This window comes from Hyla sarda, chromosome 1, assembly GCF_029499605.1.
Source record: "Hyla sarda isolate aHylSar1 chromosome 1, aHylSar1.hap1, whole genome shotgun sequence".
In the NCBI taxonomy this organism is placed as follows: Eukaryota; Metazoa; Chordata; class Amphibia; order Anura; family Hylidae; genus Hyla; species Hyla sarda.
Genome location: NC_079189.1, coordinates 300,815,196 through 300,835,458, shown reverse-complemented (window position 1 = coordinate 300,835,458; position 20,263 = coordinate 300,815,196). Strand labels below are relative to the sequence as shown.

Sequence of the window (20,263 nt, the reverse complement as noted above, 5' to 3'; positions counted from 1 at the left end):
GAACAACGACCACCTGGCCTGGCGAGGATTCAGCCGTTGGGCAGACTGGAGATAGGAGAGATTCTTGTGATCGGTGTAAATGATAACTGGAAATTTTGATCCCTCCAGCAGATGCCTCCATTCCTCAAGTGCCAATTTAATGGCCAGTAGTTCTCGATCCCCGATGGAGTAGTTCCTCTCCGCCGGAGAGAAGGTCCTAGAAAAAAAACCACAAGTAACAGCATGCCCGGAAGAATTTTTTTGTAGAAGGACCGCTCCAGCTCCCACTGAGGAGGCATCAACCTCCAATAGGAAGGGTTTAGATGGGTCAGGTCTGGAGAGCACGGGAGCAGAAGAAAAGGCAGACTTGAGCCGTTTAAATGCGTCTTCCGCTTGGGGAGACCAGGACTTAGGATTGGCATTCTTCTTGGTTAAAGCCACGATAGGAGCCACAATAGTGGAAAAATGTGGAATAAATTGTCTGTAATAATTGGCGAACCCCAAAAAACGTTGGATAGCACGGAGTCCGGAGGGGCGTGGCCAATCTAAGACGGCAGAGAGTTTATCTGGGTCCATTTGTAGTCCCTGGCCAGAGACCAAGTATCCTAGGAAAGGAAGAGATTGACATTCAAACAGACATTTCTCCATTTTGGCATAAAGTTGATTGTCTCGAAGTCTCTGAAGAACCATGCGGACATGCTGGCGATGTTCTTCTAAGTTGGCAGAAAAAATCAGAATATCGTCCAGATACACAACAACACAGGAATATAAGAGATCACGAAAAATTTCATTAACAAAGTCTTGGAAGATGGCAGGGGCGTTGCACAGGCCAAAGGGCATGACCAGATACTCAAAGTGTCCATCTCTGGTGTTAAATGCAGTTTTCCATTCGTCCCCCTCCCTGATGCGGATGAGATTATAAGCACCTCTTAAGTCCAGTTTGGTAAAGATGTGGGCACCTTGAAGGCGATCAAAGAGTTCTGAGATAAGAGGTAGGGGGTAGCGGTTCTTTACCGTGATTTTATTAAGTCCGCGGTAATCAATGCAAGGACGTAGGGAGCCATCTTTTTTGGACACAAAGAAAAATCCAGCTCCGGCAGGAGAGGAGGATTTGCGGATAAACCCCTTTTTTAAATTTTCCTGGATGTATTCAGACATAGCAAGAGTCTCTGGGGCGGACAGAGGATAAATTCTGCCCCGGGGTGGAGTAGTGCCCGGGAGGAGGTCAATAGGACAGTCATAAGGCCTGTGAGGAGGTAAAGTCTCAGCTTGCTTTTTGCAAAATACGTCAGCATAGTCCATATAAGCCTTAGGGAGACCGGTTACAGGGGGAACCACAGGGTCACGGCAGGGAGTACTGGGAACCGGTTTAAGACAGTCCTTGAAACAAGAAGTACCCCAGCTCTTGATCTCTCCTGTGGACCAATCAAGGGTTGGGGAATGGCGTTGAAGCCACGGTAGTCCAAGGAGAATTTCGGAAGTGCAATTGGAGAGGACCAAAAACTCAATTTTTTCGTGATGCGGTCCGATGCACATTGGGAGGGGCTCCGTGCGGTAACGCACGGTACAGTCCAATCTTTCATTGTTAACACAATTGATGTAGAGGGGTCTGGCGAGACTGGTCACCGGGATGTTGAACCTGTTGATGAGAGAGGCCAAAATAAAATTTCCTGCAGATCCGGAATCCAAGAAGGCCATAGTAGAGAAGGAGAAGGTAGAGGCAGATATCCGCACAGGCACAGTAAGGCGTGGAGAAGCAGAGTTGACATCAAGCACTGTCTCACCTTTGTGTGGAGTCAGCGTACGTCTTTCCAGGCGAGGAGGACGGATAGGACAATCCTTCAGGAAGTGTTCGGTACCGGCACAGTACAGGCAAAGATTCTCCATGCGGCGTCGTGTCCTCTCTTGAGGTGTCAAGCAAGACCGGTCAACTTGCATAGCCTCCACGGCGGGAGGCACAGGAACGGATTGCAGAGGACCAGAGGAGAGAGGAGCCGGGGAGAAAAAACGCCTCGTGCGAACAAAGTCCATATCCTGGCGGAGCTCCTGACGCCTTTCGGAAAAACGCATGTCAATGCGAGTGGCTAGATGAATGAGTTCATGCAGGTTAGCAGGAATTTCTCGTGCGGCCAGAACATCTTTAATGTTGCTGGATAGGCCTTTTTTAAAGGTCGCGCAGAGGGCCTCATTATTCCAGGATAATTCGGAAGCAAGAGTACGGAATTGGATGGCGTACTCGCCAACGGAAGAATTACCCTGGACCAGGTTCAGCAGGGCAGTCTCAGCAGAAGAGGCTTGGGCAGGTTCCTCAAAGACACTTCGAATTTCCGAGAAGAAGGAGTGTACAGAGGCAGTGACGGGGTCATTGCGGTCCCAGAGCGGTGTGGCCCATGACAGAGCTTTCCCAGACAGAAGGCTGACTACGAAAGCCACCTTAGACCTTTCAGTAGGAAACTGGTCCGACATCATCTCCAAGTGCAGGGAACATTGTGAAAGAAAGCCACGCCAAAACTTAGAGTCCCCATCAAATTTATCCGGCAAGGATAATCGTAGGCCGGAAGCGGCCACTCGCTGCGGAGGAGGTGCAGGAGCTGGCAGAGGAGATGATTGCTGAAGCTGTGGTAGTAGTTGCTGTAGCATCACGGTCAGTTGAGACAGCTGGTGGCCTTGTTGCGCTATCTGTTGCGACTGCTGGGCGACCACCGTGGTGAGGTCGGCGACAACTGGCAGTGGAACTTCAGCGGGATCCATGGCCGGATCTACTGTCACGCTCCGGCTGGCAGGAGGTGGATCCTCTGTGCCAGAGAGGGATTGGCGTGGACCGTGCTAGTGGACCGGTTCTAAGTTACTACTGGTATTCACCAGAGCCCGCCGCAAAGCGGGATGGTCTTGCAGCGGCGGTAGTAACCAGGTCGTATCCACTAGCAACGGCTCAACCTCTCTGACTGCTGAAGATAGGCGCGGTACAAGGGAGTAGACAAGAGCAAGGTCGGACGTAGCAGAAGGTCGGGGCAGGCAGCAAGGATCGTAGTCAGGGGCAACGGCAGGAGGTCTGGAACACAGACTAGGAACACACAAGGAAACGCTTTCACTGGCACAATGGCAACAAGATCCGGCGAGGGAGTGCAGGGGAAGTGAGGTATACATAGGGAGTGCACAGGTGAACACACTAATTAGACCAACTGCGCCAATCAGTGGCGCAGTGGCCCTTTAAATCGCAGAGACCCGGCGCGCGCGCCGGGACAGGACCGACGGGGAGCGAGTCAGGTACGGGAGCGGGGGTGCGCATCGCGAGCGGGCGCCACCCGCATCGCGAATCGCATCCCGGCTGGGGGCGGTATCGCAGCGCACCCGGTCAGTAGATCTGACCGGGGCGCTGCAGTAGCGAGGATGTTGCGAGCGCTCCGGGGAGGAGCGGGGACCCGGAGCGCTCGGCGTAACAGTTCTTCACTGTTTATGGAAGAATCATCTCTATGCCAAACTGGAGAAATGCCTATTCAAGAAATCTAGTCTTCCTTTTCTTGGCTACATTGTCTCTCATCAAGGCCTGCGGATGGATCCAGATAAATTGTCTGCGGTATTGTATTGGCCTTGTCCTTCTGACCTACGTGCTCTTCAATGCTTTCTGGGATTCGCTAACTATTATTGTCAATTTATCCCACATTTTTCTTCCTTGGTGGCTCCAATTGTGGCTCTCACAAAAAAGACTGCTAATCCTATGTCTTGGCCTCCTGAGGCTGAATTGGCCTTCTCCCATTTAAAGTCTGCATTTGCCTCTGCTCCTGTGCTTACAAGACCTGATCTGGAGATGCCCTTTGCTTTGGAAGTTGATGGCTCATCTGTTGGAGCCATTGCCGTTCTTACTCAGAAAAACACCAAGGGCAGGACTGTAACTTGTGGGTTCTTCTCCAAGACCTTTTCTCCTGCTGAGAGGACTTACTCCATTGGAGATCGTGAACTCCTCACTATCAAGCTAGCTTTGGAGGAATGGCGACATTTATTGGAAGGGTCTTCTCATCCGGTCATCATCTACTCCGACCATAAGAATCTTTTACACCTTCAGTCTGCTCAGCGTTTGAACCCCCGCCAGGCAAGGTGGTCACTGTTCTTTTCTTGCTTCAACTTCTTCATTCACTTCCGTCCAGCAGACAAGAACATAAGATCAGATGCTCTTTCCAGGTCCTCGGATGTCATAGGTTTGGACTCCACGACTAGGCATATTATTCCCCCTGACCGATTGATTTCTGCCGATCCTGCGGAAATACAGCAAGTTCCTCCAGGAAAATCCTTGAAACGCAAGGTACTGAAATTGGGTCATTCTTCCTTGACAGCAGGTCATCCTTGAATGCGTAAGACTCTACTTCAGATCTCTTGACACTACTGGTGGCCCCATCTTGAATGTGATGTTCCTGATTTTGTCCATTCCTGTGATACTTGTGCCCGTGACAAAACTCCTTAGCAGAGACCTGCAGGACTCTTACAACCTTTACCCATTCCGAAGACTCCCTGGTCCCATATCACTATGGATTTTATCACAGATTTGCTGCCATCTCGTAATAACACTGTCATTTGGGTCGTTGTAGATCGGTTTTCCAAGATGGCTCATTTCATTTCCCTACCTGGTCTTCCTTCTGCCCCACAGCTGGCGAAGTACTTCTTGCTGCATATCTTTCGCTTACATGGTCTACCTTAGCATATCGTTTCAGATTGTGGAGTGCAGTTTGTCTCTGGCGAGCCCTCTGTACCCATCTGGACATCAATCTGGACTTCTCCTCGGCCTACCACCCTCAGTCCAACGGTCAGGTGGAGAGAGTTAATCAAAGTCTTGAGACTTATCTTCAGCATTTTGTTTCAGCTCACCAAGACGATTGGGTCGACCTTCTCCCTTGGGAATAATTCTATTATAATCATAAGGATTCAGAGTCCACGAGGTCGTCTTACTTTTTTGCTGTCTATGGACTCCATCTCCGTTCTCCTCTTCCACTTCCAATTTGGGGTTAGTTTTACTCTCTTTGGCAATGAGTTTTTCTGTCTCTATTTTTGTGGCTTTTATCTGTTTTTTCAAATATTACATTTTTCTCTATAGCTTTTTAATGCATCTTCACTGCCGTCCTGTTTTAGTAGTTTAAATGCTTTATTTTTGTAATTTATTGCCCCCTTAACATTTTTATTCATCCATATTGGTTTTCTTTTATTCCTGACCCTTTTATTCCCATAAGGTATATACCTCTTACAGTGAGTATTTAAAATATTCTTAAAAGTCTCCCATTTAGTGTTAGTATTCTTGTTTTTGAGGACATTATCCCATTTTATATTGTTAAGGGCTTCTCTGAGTTGATCAAACTTTGCCTTCCTAGAGCTCATTGTTTTTGTGGCCCCTCGCGAGGTTCCCTTATTGAAGAACAAGTTATAATGTATTATATTATGATCACTATTTCCTAGGTGTCCTGCACATGTATTGGCGATTTGTTGAAGATCCGAACATAGTTATTCATGAATGGAGATTTATCGCAAGGCGAGTGTGGTCAGGCAGATTGTGCTTCAAGGGGGTGGAAACATAACAGATGCTCTAAGAAGATCATTAACATATTAGCAGTTTGGTCCCCGCAATGGCACAATGGATCTCAGAACGATAACCTGTATTGTAATCAGCATCACCAGAAATATTAACCTTTTATAAAGCACCTCTGTCAATATCAGGAACTGTCTAGAGCAGGATAGGTTTGCTATGGGGATTTGCTCCTACTCTTGACAGTTCCTAAATTGGCCAGAGGTGTCAGCAGAGAGCACTGTGGTCAGACAAAAAGGAAATTAAAAAAGAAAAGAACTTCCTGTGGAGCATACAGCAGCTGATAAGTACTGGAAGAATTAAGATTTTTAAAAAGAAGTAATGTACAAATCTGTTTGACTTTCTGGCATTAGTTGATTAATTATTTTTTTTTTCCAGTGGAGTACCCCTTTTAAGTTGCCTTTCTTAGCTAGTCTCCTCTTTGAGGACACGTATTGGCTCAGACTGAGAAGCATGGCTTGCATTACTTTTCAATGTGAAACAAAACATTAGGAAAATGATCTGACCTGATCTAAAGTGAGATGTTGGCACCCCTGAAATTTTTCAAGAAAATTAAGAAGTATTTCTCACGGAAAAGGATTGCAGTAACACATGTTTTGCTATACACATGTTTATTCCCTTTGTGTGTATTGGAACTAAACCAAAAAGGGAGGAAAAAAAACAAATTGGACATAATGTCACACCAAAAATGGGCTGGACTAAATTATTGGCACCCTTAAAGGGGTACTCCGGTGCTTAAACATCTTATCCCCTATCCAAAGGATAGGGGATAAGATGCCTGATCGCGGGAGTCCGGCAGCTGGGGACGCCTGGGATCATGCACGCGGCACCCCATTTGTAATGAGTGCCCGGAGCGTGTTCGCTCGGGTTTGATTACCGGCGACCGCAGGGCCGGCGGTGTGTGACGTCACGCCTCCGCCCCCGTGTGACGTCACGCTCCGCCCCTCAATGCAAGCCTTCGGGAGGGGGCAAGATAGCTGTCACGCCCCCTCCCGTAGGCTTGCATTGAGGGGCGGAGCATGACATCACACGGGGGCGGAGGCGTGACGTCACACGCCGCCGGCCCTGCGGTCGACCGTAATCAGACCCGGAGCGAACACGCTTCGGGCACTGATTACAAACGGGGTGCCGCGTGCATGATCCCGGGTGTCCCCAGCTGCGGGACTCCCGCGATCAGGCATCTTATCCCCTATCCTTTGGATAGGGGATAAGATGTGTAAGCACCGGAGTACCTCTTTAACTTCATATTTGGTTGCACACCCTTTGGAAAAAATAACTGAAATCAGTCACTTCCTATAACCATCAATAAGCTTCTTAAACCTCTCAGCCGTAATGTTGGACCACTTTTCCTTTGCAAACTGCTCCAGGTCTCTCTTATTGAAAGGGCGCCTTTTCCCAACAGAGATTTTATGATCTCTCCACAGATGTTCAATGGGATTTAGATCTGGACTCATAGCTGGCTACTTCAGAATTCTCCAACGCTTTGTTGCCATCCATTTCTGGGTGCTTTCTGATGTATGTTTGGGGTCATTGTCCTGCTGGAAGACCCAAAATCTAAGACGCAAACCCAGCGAACCAAAATCCAATGGTAATCCTCAGATTTCATGATGCTTTGCACACATTCAAGGCACCCAGTGCCAGAGGCAGCAAAGCAACTCCAAAACATCATTGAACCTTCACCATATTTCACTGTAGGTACTGTGTTCTTTTCTTTGTAGGCCTCATTCTGTTTTCGGTAAATAGTAGAATGATGTGCTTTACCAAAAAGCTCTTTCTTGGTCTCATCTGTACACAAGACGTTTTCCCAGAAGGATTTTGGCTTACTCAAGTTCATTTTGGCAAAATGTAGTCTTGCTTTTTTATGTCTCTGTGTCAGCAGTGGGGTCCTCCTGGGTCTCCTGTCATAGCGTTTCATTTCATTTAAATGTCGACAATTAGTTCACGCTTACACTGATGCTTCCTGAGCCTGCCGGACAACTTGAATATCTTTGGAACTTGTTTGGGGCTGCTTATCCACCATCCGGACTATCCTGCATTGACACCTTTCATCAATTTTTCTCTTCCGTCCATGCACAGGGAGATTAGCTACAGTGCCATGGGTTGCAAACTTCTTGATAATGTTGGGCACTGTGGACAAAGGCAAATCTAGATCTCTGGAGATGGACTTGTAACATTGAGATGGTTGATATTTTTCCACAATTTTGGGTCTCAAGTCCTCAGACAGTTCTCTTCTCTTTCTGTTGTCCATGCTTAGTGTGGCACACACAGACACACAATGCAAAGACTAAGTGAATTTCTCTCATTTTTATCTGCTTTCAGGTGTGATTTTTATATTGCCCACACCTGTTACTTGCCCCAGGTAAGTTTAAAGGAGTATCACATATTTGAAACAATTTTTTCCACAATTTTGAAAGGGTGCTCATAATTTTGACCAGCCCATTTTTGGAGTTTGGTGTGACATTATGTCCAATTAGCTTTTTTTCCTCCCTTTTCTGGTTTAGTTCCAATACACACAAAGGGAATAAACGTGTATAGCAAAACCTGTGTTACTGCAATCCTGTATTACTGTCAATCAAAACAGGAGCACACGTTCCTCAAACATAAGGATGCTGCTTAATCCATACCAACATCCTATCCTAAAACATTCACATCTATGATCCCTTCTCTTGCACAAAGGAGTGCACCAAGATACCAGCAAACAAGAGTGCTTTATTATCGCGCATAAGGCCAGCCAGCTCACTTTGATCCCAAACGAGACTTTTTAGGCCGGTTTTACACTACAGAATTTCCAAGTTGAATTCCGTTTTGAAATTTTGGTGCAGCAGAGTCGCATTGCTGGCAATGGGATTCGGCTGCACAGTGCACACTGCAGAGTTTTTGAGGCGAACATTCTTTCTGGAATATCCCCTAGAAAAAGAGTTTAATGTTCTGGCAGATTTCTGCTCCATAGACATTGCCATCTATGGGGACAGCAATGTCTGCGTGCTCCTAGCGCCAACTGATTCACTCAAAATCTCTGTCTCGGAGATTAAGCAGTATGAAACTGGCTTTACAGGCAAAACTTATGAACATTTTGGGACCTGCAAAACTTAAAAAAAAAATCCCTTACATCGGACGGGTGAGCGTGCAATAAGCTATTTTACAGAGATTAATGATGTTTATATGCTAAAATAGCAAATCATTAATACGTTTTATTTGTTATCTTTTATAAGTACATTTTAATTTGTATGAACATTGGTAAATGGTTTTTACCACAAGGGGCCCTGTAGTCTATAATTTCCTTTATTTATTCTCCACTTTTTACAACAAAATATTTGTATTATAAATACATATTTTACCGTATAATGGAGGACTGATTTTCCACTGTTTGAGTCCGCCTTTGGACCCATTCTATATTATGAATATCTTTTTGCAAGTGAGATCTCCAGAAGTTTTCCAGATATGGTCTCACTAGAGCTTTATACAATGGGATCACAACCTCCCTCTTCCTATGGTTTTTACCTCCAGCTATGCTGCCAGGCATTCCACCTGCTTTCCTTATTGCCTGGCCCCATTGTCAACTTATTTTGAGGCTCCCAAAGATTTATTCCACCAGACAACCCCTCCATATAGTCACAGAACAGGCTGCAGAGTGCAGTAACCATAAATTGTTACCAGAGAATTCAAAGTTTTTATTTTATACTAAAAAAGTAATTGGCGCTACACTTAACATGTACCCATACCTATTTCTTATTCTTTTGGAAGGGTAGCTCTATTTCCCTTTCTATCATAGCAGACAGCCTAGAATCATTACAGCTAATAGACAGCAGATTGGCAAGAATATTCCATTCTTGTAATGTACAGGCAAACAATATAACAGGACATTGATCTCCATGTACAAATGATATATAGGCAAGACAGTATGATCATCTGTATACCTATGAGCTTTGAAGAAATCTTTGATCATCTGCGCAGTCTTAGTATTCTCGGCACATACTTTACAGGATAATTGCTCTACTTCTGAAATGAGACCTTCGATTCTTCCTTTCATTTCATTGCTCCTGAAATGAAAAGACATATAGGACAGCTCTATACAAATGACTCAATCCTAACCCACTGTTTTATTAATGAAGTATTATGTGTAGTTACACACATCTCTTAAGTACAGATTAAATGAACAATTAAACCAGGATATATATATTGATGAATATATTTAAATAAGTTATTCAAGACATTTTTCAGTGAAACTCTTTTAATCAGAAAAGGCATTTAAATACAATAAGACTTGAGCCATGGAGACCTCCCATCCTGAAAAGGTGCAATTCCCTGCCCTTTACGTACAATACCTGATCCTCAGTTCCAATATATCATATTGTCAATAGAACTTTAAAAACAGTGTAATGTAAAATCAAAGCTGAGCTGTGTCTGTTATTGGCTTCTATGGGCAAAACTAGACAGTTCTGGTATCAGGCACATAGGGGGAGATTTATCAAAACCTGTCCAGAGGAAAAGTTGCGGAGTTTCCCATAGCAACCAATCAGATCGCTACTTTCATTTCTCAGAGGCCTATTCAGAAATGAAAGAAGCGATCTGATTCGTTGCTATGGGCAACTCGGCAAACTTTCCTCTGGACAGGTTTTGATAATTCTCCCCCATAATAAATATGGGTCATTGGGGGAGATTCATAAAGGAAAAGTTTACCAGTTGCCCATAGCAATCAATCAAATTGCTTCTTTTATTATTCAGAGGTCTTTTCAAAAATTAAAGAAGCAATCTGATTGGTTGCTATGGGTAACTGGTCAACTCCTCTGCACACTCTTTGTAAACTATGCAGAGGAAAAAGTTAGCATTCATACCTTTTCAAGGAATCTGTTAGTCGCTGCATTGAAGTAGATGAAGTGGAATTCTCACTTTGGCCTAGGCAATCTCTATCTACATCTTGATGTTTCTTTGTAACATGAAAAAAATATACATGTTTTAAATATTGTTTGAAAAAAAATTGCACAATTAAACATAAAAATAAATGATAACATGACAACCAAATATGTTACTATAAAGCCTAGTACTATTTAGTAAGTTGTAATAAATGTACTGGACAAGCAATAGTTTTTTTCCAATAATTCTGGCATATACCTTTTATTAAAGTATTATGTGATATTGGTAAAGGGAACAAAGCAAGGGGATAGATGACTCTTTACAATGGGCAGGACATATTACAGGTATTTTCCTGCAGATGTGGTATTATATTGGAAATCAATGCAAGTAATAAAAACCTCTGTGCAACAACAAAGGTCAAAACTCCATCATTCCAAGAACAGTCATTTCTCCAGCTGTGGGACCTTACTTGTCACAAGTGGCATTACCCAGGGCTGGTTTTAGGCTTAACGTGGCCCTGGGCAAAATCAAAAGTGGGGCCACAAAAGTCTAAAAAGCAATGGAAAAGTCCCATCAAAACATAAATGTTGCTACAATCTACAGCACAAAAAAAATTACCCTCATACATCCCCATATACAGAAAAATAATAGAATTATAGGGATCAGAATAGTACAATGTTTTGTATACTTCCCCCACATTAGGTTGTAGTTCCCCCACATTAGATTGGCAGCACAGTTCCCCCACGTTAGGCTGGCAGTATAAGTCCCCCCACATTAGGTTGGCAGTATAGTTCCCCCACATTAGGTGCAGTATAGTTCCCCCACATTAGGTGCAGTATAGCTCCCCCCACATTAGGTGCAGTATAGTTCCCCGCATTAGGTGCAGTATAGTTCCCCCACATTAGGTGCAGTATAGCTCCCCACCACATTAGGTGCAGTATAGTTCCCCCCACATTAGGTGTGGTATAGTTCCCCCCACATTAGGTGCAGTATAGTTCCCCCCACATTAGGTGCAGTATAGTTCCCCCCACATTAGGTGCAGTATAGTTCCCCCCACATTAGGTGCAGTATAGTTCCCCCACATTATGTGCAGTTTAGTTCCCCCACATTAGGGGCAGTATAGCTCCCCCACATTAGGTGCAGTATAGTTCCCCACATTAGGTGCAGTATAGTTCCCCCCCACAGACATACAGCCTTCAGCCATATACAGTGTATGGCTGGAGGCTGTATGCCTGTGTACTGCCCCACTTCAGTGCTCCGACCACCGCTCCTCCGGTCAGGGGTCATGACCTACTGCTATGGATCGGAGGAGCAGTGGTCGGAGCACCGAAGCTAACGTGCTGGTAACTTACCATGACGGCCAGCACGCGTCCTCCTCGATGCTGCGATGCTCCGCTCCTCCGTTCCTATGGGCGCACGCACGGGACGTCAGTGACGGGGCCCCTTGCGGGCTGCTCAGTGGCGGATCCCCCTCCCCCTGGATCTGCCACTGAGCAGCCCGTAGGGTGCCCCCTGGGGGCCCTGGGCAATTGCCCGGATTGCCCCACCCTAACGCCGGCCCTGGCATTACCTGTTTGTTTGTCTTATTTTTGCCAGATGCTTCCTTTATCCATTCGTTCTGTTCTATCTGCAGGTGCTCTTGGACAAGCATATAGGCTTTCTCCTGCTCTTGTTGAGTTAAAGATTGTAATTCCAAAGCACGTTTCTCTGTCTGAAGTAGTTGCAGACTGGCTTTTAGTTCAGACAACTTCTTCTACGGGAATAAAACAAGATGTCATTTACTAGGCAACATTAAAAAGCTGATTAAAAGAACATAACATCAGCATTACTTTTACGGGAAAAGTCTCATAGCACAAAAACATATCCCCTATCCGCTTTAGATCACGGGGGGGGGGGGGGGGGGGTTATGACCACTGGGACCCCCCGCAATCTCCTGTTATTGCATTATAGGCACAGTGTTTTAAGCAGTGCTATACACTGAAGCCATAATTGGAACCTATGACAGCAATTTGTGGATAAGCTTTACAACTGAAAAACTATTGAAGGTGTCACTGATTATGACAGCATGTAGAGTTTATTTGTACATACATATACTGGAAGGTGTCTAAAAACCTGCCAGTAGCAGCAGTTGTGAGTTGGGATGTGGTACACAAACAGCGCTAGTGTTGATCATTGATTATCTTTAGGGTCTGGACTGCCCACAGCAGAAAAATTACACAAGTGAACTGGATGCAGTAGTGCTGGATTCTCCCTATACAAACATTGTCTCATGCACTTTTTATCTGGTTAGTCAACTCTTTGTAATAAAAGGTTAAAAAAAAAAAAAAAAAGATGAATTTACATTTATAATCTAAAGCTGTGGTCCCCAACTTTGAGTGATCTTTGGGAGCCACTTAAACAAAAAAATTAAGGATAGACATATTAAAAATGGAGGGACAAGAAATGATGAATTTGAAAACATTAATACATTTGATACAATTCAATGGTTAATTTGACTCTATTGTTATGCCATTCAAATCAGCACTGTTCTGTCAATAGGATATGTATTCTATAATGAAAATTCTTGATACATATTATAACTCTTATGGTGAGCCACACAGCAGGTGGTTGCAATCCACATGTGGCTCCCAAGTCTCTGGCTGAGATTGGTTGGAGTGAGCCAATTGGTTGGAATGTGATTTGCATAGGACTCATGCTTGCATATAACATATGGGCCCCCTACTAAGCGGGGAATGTACGCTTTTATATGTTTAGAGAGAAACATCAGCCTTTCTGGTGTATATGTGATAAACCAAAAGTGGTGCAGTGATATGAAAGTCGGAAAGAGAGACAAAAAGAAAAAACAGGGGGCGCTCCCTTGTAATGTATATCAAACAGGTGTGTGTCCTCCACCACACCCAAGTGATATACTAATCTTGTAGTTATTTCTGTAGGATGGCTACGACCCAACGGCAAGTTGCGCTATTGGGAAGTGGGTAGAGGCGAAAGAGCTGCCGCACTCACGACCGCCACTGGTTGAACCAATAGGGTGACCAGTAATAGTGATACAAGGAAAAGGGTAAAAAATGGTGGTTGATGGAGGCGCTGCTCGTATGGCATCAAGAATCAAGAATGCAGACTGGCAACAGGATATCAATAGATTTTATTTTGGTAAAAATGGACAACGCGTTTCGGCATACTACTGATGCCTTCCTCAGGTCTAATAAATTTGCTAAAATAACATAACAGACAACCAACTATTTTAGTATTCATATGAGGTGTCTGACAATTACATGTATATATACACTAAATATGGTCAATTAATAATATACTCTTATTAATGTGATATGACCAGCAAATTAGTTGGTAAAAAAAAACCACATATCATAAAATAAATAGAATAAATACAGCGAGTATAATAATAAAAAATAAAATGTATAGTGTATGATGTATATATACACAAAATATATAATAAGAGATATGGTAAAAAATGATGATAAATAAGCTTGACTGGATTGTAATAAATTATGGGGGAAAGGACATGTTTGTAAACTAATTAACTACATGTGATACACTTTGGCAACACTGGGGTTAAACTGCCAAGTTTAATATCCTTTAAAACCATTCATGAAAATATATCATTCGATAACAGATTGTCTATAGGCAGAATTAAAAATTTCATATAGACCACATAAGGTTATTAAAATTTGTCAATATGCTGAAGTACACATATAATTGATGACACAGGGGCACATAACGGTCTGTAGGTGTTAATAAAGGGTGGCATTGGCAATAGACAATTATTTATGTCCACAGTGACCTTACCATGCTTCGTTGATGGTGCTGTGGGAGCGTGCTGTGGATGGAGAAACATATGACAGTCAATGCCCAGTGTGCTAACGCTGTGTCAGAGTGAATCTGAGCAGCGGGGATGTGAATACCTGGTGTGGATCCTGTTTGGTGATGATGCCAGCGTGCAGTGAAGGCGCGCTCCGGGAGAGCGAGCATTATGCGGGCCGTCCCGGCACGTCACTTCCGGTCTGCACCCAGGTTGCCAGGGGAACGCTGATGCCGTCTTGTGATAGCGGAGCGCTCTCCTGTGTGAAGGTGTTACAGCACAGCAGCGCTGCGATATTTGTGCTTATTACAGTGTGCGCGCTATGCCGATAGCGTGTCTCACTGACGGAGGAATATTCAGGCCCCAAAGTTATGAAAACTGAGTGGTCCATTGAGTGATAGATTTGCGGTATATTAATAATTATGAGGGGGAGAAACTAAAAGGGGGAGGATATTATATGGAGAATAATTGGAAAGTAGGAGTAAATTATAAATGGGTGTATTAGTAGGGCTGTAGATATAATAAATATGGGGGGGGGGAATTATATAGAAAGATTGTATTTGGTTGCATTAGTATGGGCTATGAATGTAGGTGGTGGGTTTATAGGTGTGGGTGGTGAGGGGGAATATATAGACTATAATTGTGGTAACTATGGGGGGGGGGAGAAAAATCGCTAAGGGAGGGGGGAGGGAAAAAAGGGGGGGGGAGGCGGGGAGGATGTTATTAATATGAATAAAAATGAATTTAAAAAAAAGAATAAAAGAGGGGCCATATGGATGTATTGTTGTTTACATTATGTGATGGTGGGTCAGAGTGTGTGGGTGAGATTGATTGGTGGGCTGATAGTATACCGTGTGCTGGGCTATATGGAGTGCCTGTAGTACATAGGGGATGTAATGTACTTAGGTCCATATTGGGATTTAAAGTTCAATGCATTCATTAAGTCCTTCTGGATGTTAACACTGGATTTTAAAAATCCAGTATGCTTCCCTACTATTCAGAGTCTGGATTCTGTTTTCGCTGTCTGGTGAAATCTGTTCAATAGGTGTGATTGTGATAGCTGAAAAGTCCTTGTTGTGTTTCTCTGTTAAATGGCGGGAGAGACTTTGCTTCAGGTAGCCTTTTCCACAGTTGTATCGGTGGCCATTGAGGCGTTTTCGTAGAGTCTGTGTTGTCCTCCCAATGTATTGAATTCCACAGTTCCAGTTGATAAGATAAATCACATGGGTAGAGCTGAAGTTCAGATGAGTATTGATAGGGAAGGTACTAGAGGTTACATAAGACTTGAAAGTGCTTATGTTGTGCGTGATGCTTTTGCAACACAGGCAGTTTTTCAGGCCGCATCTGAAAGTGCCCTTTGGTAGGGGGATGATAGTCTGTTGAATTGGAGAACTGGTCCTTTTCTTCCTGAGGCGGCTGGGTGCTAGGATGTTCCTAAGTGTCTTTGCCCTCCGGAAGGTGAAGGATGGTATAATGGGGAGGATTTTCTTCAGTGATATGAAAGAGATAGGCTTTCTTGTGCAACAGAGACATTGGGAAGCAAAGTGTATACTAGGCTGAGAGAAGTAAGGAGTTTAAAGTTGGGACTGCAAAGACCTGTGAGAATGCTGTTTAGGATGTTGAAAAGAGTGTGCCATTAATTCCTTTCAGTGACACAGAAGGCTGAGGTAGTAGTTGATGCCTACCTAGAGTTCACTGAGGACAGCCAAAGAGGCAGCTGTTGCCTGGAGCAGAAGTGGAACATCTGTTATATCCTTGGCCTTTTCATGCGGCAGAATTCCTGAATTTCCTCTACTTCTCCATGTAAAAACCATGACACAAAAGTAATTTGAAGTAGATTCAAGCAATAGTTCCATGGGGAAATTCTTCCCGGAATTCTTGTCAAATAAAAGCCCCATTAATGTTAATGGAAGGTGAAAGGACATGTCAGTTCTTGAAGCAGAAAATAATCCTCCTCAGGACCTACCATCTTTGATTTCATAAGGATTCAGGAAGAATTTCCACATGGAAATTCTGCTTGAATCTGCTATAAATGACTTGTGTGCCATGGTTTTTGCATAGAGAAGTAGGAATTTAGTGAGAAAATGTTGGCATGTGAAAGGGGCCTAAGTAAGTAGTGTTGAAGCAGCACAGAGACTGTGTGCTAACAGCCCTTGGTGCTAGGGCCTAGTGGTAATACTGACTCCTAGGCTAAAGGGTTAGAACAGTAACTCGTTTATAGAAACCTTTCTGAGAATGTTTCCAGGATTTGTAAGTAAAGAACTTGGTTAAATTATTTCTGCTCCATCTCTACAGCAGGGCAGTCACCATCAGGACACTTGTAACACTACCAACAGCCCAAAAAGTCATCATTCCATAGAAGAATTAACTACAAGACTGCCAATCACATGTGGCATCACAAAAATTTTAAGAAATTGGCATCACTATTACAAACCATGTACATGCATGCATCCCATGACATAAGTCCCCTTTACTTAGCACAACTGGGCCTTACCTTAGTATACATTAGATCCTGCATAATCTGGGCTCTAGCAGGTTTCTCCGAAAGACAAGGTGAAGCTTCTGGTGAATCTTTGATAGCATCATCCACTTTAGCTTTGATCATTTCAGCACACTGAGTTACTTTCTTTGCATGTGAAGTACCAGCGTTGAAGTGGTCTGACATTGTAATGGAAGATAAATCCCACTTTAGAGACTGAATGTAATCTTTCAGCATCTGCTCTTCTTCTTCATTGAGCCAGGGGGCATAGAGGCTGAAAAGAATCATGTATTATGTACAAGTTATGCATGATAACTATAGCTGCAATATCTAACATCTATCAGATTGTAAAGATTTTCCCTCCAATACAGTAACTATTTACATTGGGATAAAAAAGTTTTCATAACATGTCTTTGCATTAACCCACATGTACTTTTCTGAGACATTGTAAATGCTACTTACAAAGAGCTGCCACTTAAAAAATGAAAAATGACCTGAAATTTGTGTAAAAGGATTTTAGTAGATTATCTGTAAACATAATGAAAACTTTCGGATCTTAATGACAACCATTAGATCTGCTGCAAGAGCTATATATGAAGAAAATAGAAAAAATGCAATATTGTTCTGGAGGACCTTGGATGTCTATTACATGGACAGCCTACTGACTTCAATAGACAGCAGGACTTGGTTGTTAAAAATACAACTGTGCCTTCCAAGGCATAGATACGCAACCAATATGTTAAAATGGCATGTCGGCATCATAAGTGGATGTGGAATGATCTCCATTGAGTTTAATGGCCTGAACCTTGTTTGTTAGCGACTAGGTTCAAGTATTGTTGAGTCTCAATAGTGTGGTCTGCTGTGCTTTTGGCTCTTCATACCTAGATATGTCAACATGTCATTTTGCCTAGGTATTTGTGTCTCAGAAGACACAATTGCAATGTAAACCCTTCCTTACTGCAAGTTTTGTTATAGGACACAGGTGATTTCTGGAAGTCTCAATACCAACAATTGAACAATTGGGATAAGTTGTTGTAGGAACTTTTTTAACAAACAGAGCTTGTCCAAACCTTACAATTTCTAACTGAATAGTGAGGCAATTAATATATTTATATATATTTTTATATATATATATATATATATATATATATATATATATATATATATACACATTTTTTTTTAAAGATTTTCTTTTACCTGTTTACTTTTTGCCCATCCATTTTCTTTGTTTCAGAATCCGAACTCTTTCCCTTTTTCCGAAATATTTTTTTAACTTCCATCAGGAACAGTTTTGTTTTTATCTCCAACTCTTTTGGCAGCAGCCTCCAGCCTTATTTTAAAAGATATGTGAGTATCCGATACATAATACATTATATTAGAAGAAGCAACAGTTTTAAATGATATTACAATAGTACAAATGGTAACTTGCCTCAATTCTTCTATTGGGTCATTAAAGTGGAATTTAAATGGGTACTACGGTGGAAAACTTTTTTTTTATCAACTGGTGTCAGAAAGTTAAACAGATTTGTAAATTACTTCTATTAAAAAGTCTTAATCCTTCCAGTACTTATTAGCTGCTGAATACTACAGAGGAAATTATTTTCTTTTTGGAACACAGAGCTCTCTGCTGACATCATGACCCCAGTGCTCTCTGCTGACATCTCTGTCCATTTTAGGAACTGTCCAGAGCAGCACATGTTTTCTATGGGGATTTTCTCCTACTCTGGACAGTTCTTAAAATGGACATAGGGGTCAGCAGAGAGCTCTGTGTTCCAAAAAGAAAATAATTTCCTCTGTAGTATTCAGCAGCGTATAAGTACTGGAAGGATTAAGAATTTTTTTATAGAAGTAATTTACAAATCTGTTTAACTTTCTGGCACCAGTTGATAAAAAAAAAAAAAAAAACGTTTTCCACCGGAGTACCCCTTTAAGAATAATTATTGCAATCGACAGATGGGTATCAGAATCAGCTGCAAACCTGCATAAGACCATTATATCTAACAAAACCCTCTGGCATAGAGAATTATTATATCACTGTGCTTTGTAAAAGCCCTCGAAGGTTAAAAACACACCCTGGTAATTCTGAAACAGTCCTTCCAAATGTATGGTCAGACATATGCAACTTTATGCCTATTCAATTGCAGATGCCTTCATTGAACTACCATATACAACAGTACATGAAGAAAGCGTAGTTAACTGTATGTATTTGCGATGCAGGATCCTCCTGTATCCTGTCAATAAGTATATACCAAGTAAAACTTATTTGCTGTACATTTGCCTATAAAAATACATAGGTACATCAGCATATACAGTGGTAGAATTTTCCAGTTCCCATCTCTGCACCACAGACATTAAGAGTGTGGTGTCCCGGTACAGGACCTGGTCCTATTCCTGTCTAGAGTCACCTCAGCTAGGGTCCCTCCATTTCCACAGGGCTCTCCTGTAGGGCTTGCCCCTTGGGCGCCTCATAGAAATGTATTTTGTATAGTGTATAAATGTATAGGACCCGGGTTAGGGACACGTTATCTATTGTAATGGTTGCATAGATTTTTAGGACCTTCCGGGGTCATGTGATGTACCCAGAGTTCTCTGGGTTCAGGACTTACAGGCTTTGCACCCAATGGGATTAGTCCAGCCCCCCTAGTATATAAGGCGCTGTAGTCTGTAAATTCTCTCTCTTGTTCCTGCACTCTCATAGCTCTTAGTTCCGGACTATCAAGCAAGCACAATCAGCATATCTTCATTCAAGTCATCTAGGACAAAGCCTTAAAGAATCCAGCAGCCACTAAAACCGTGAGTTACAAAGCTCTATCTACAAATCCTGTGTGACTACTACCCAACTCAAATCTTATAATTAGTAGCACAGTGGCCTGCTTAAAGCTAACGACTATCCGTCCCAGCAAAGCATGTGAGGAACCTGCATCCTGGTTACCTCTAAAGAGACTGCATAATTGTAAAGACTGTTGCATACCAGTTCAAGTAAAGTTTACCAGTTATCTCATAAAATCTGCTGTGGACATTACGTTTATTATCCCTGCCGAGTATCATGTCCTGCAGGAAGCATTAATAACATTAATAAAGTAGTACAGTACCTGATTTTAAGACATCTCCTGCTGAGACCTGACCAAGCATGATTTCTTGCTTTGCTTCTGCAAGAGCTAGCAACACACTGTATGTCTTCAAACATCTCTCACTAAGACATAACAGACAGGAAGAATTACTGTTTATTGACAGTGAAATCATTTTGAATTACTTTACAACATAGGCAGCCTCAAAATTTTATTATATATGGCTGTGGTGAAAAAGTCCTACTCCATTACCCCCGCACCCAGTCTAATGTCATCCAGTCCCCACTTGTCATTGTTTCTTTCTGCTACTGAGATGAACCATCACAGCAGGATCACTCACCGACTGAGGAGGGACACTGCTATAGCCAGTGATTGGCTGAGAGGGAAATTCATCCCAGAAACAGGTGATGAGTGGGAACTGGTTGATGTTAGACCAGGAGTTGCAGTGGAGCAGGGTAGGTGAGTTTAACTTTTTTTCAACAACAGCCCTGGCCAAC

The 20,263-nt window shown here is 42.9% G+C and overlaps 1 protein-coding gene across 4 annotated transcripts in view; it reads right to left on the bottom strand.

Annotated features, from left to right (window-relative positions):
- Nucleotides 1-20,263, bottom strand: part of LOC130269369 (colorectal mutant cancer protein-like) — an 80,347-nt gene that overhangs the window by 16,764 nt on the left and 43,320 nt on the right. For all 4 annotated transcript variants that reach the window (XM_056518102.1, XM_056518100.1, XM_056518103.1 and 1 more), the window contains 6 exons: nucleotides 19,791-19,891; nucleotides 17,896-18,028; nucleotides 16,714-16,972; nucleotides 11,973-12,155; nucleotides 10,384-10,475; nucleotides 9,466-9,588 (listed from right to left, as the gene is read on the bottom strand). In XM_056518102.1, the coding sequence (XP_056374077.1) occupies nucleotides 9,466-9,588; nucleotides 10,384-10,475; nucleotides 11,973-12,155; nucleotides 16,714-16,972; nucleotides 17,896-18,028; nucleotides 19,791-19,891 (891 nt within the window). The remainder of the gene's footprint in view (nucleotides 1-9,465; nucleotides 9,589-10,383; nucleotides 10,476-11,972; nucleotides 12,156-16,713; nucleotides 16,973-17,895; nucleotides 18,029-19,790; nucleotides 19,892-20,263) is intronic.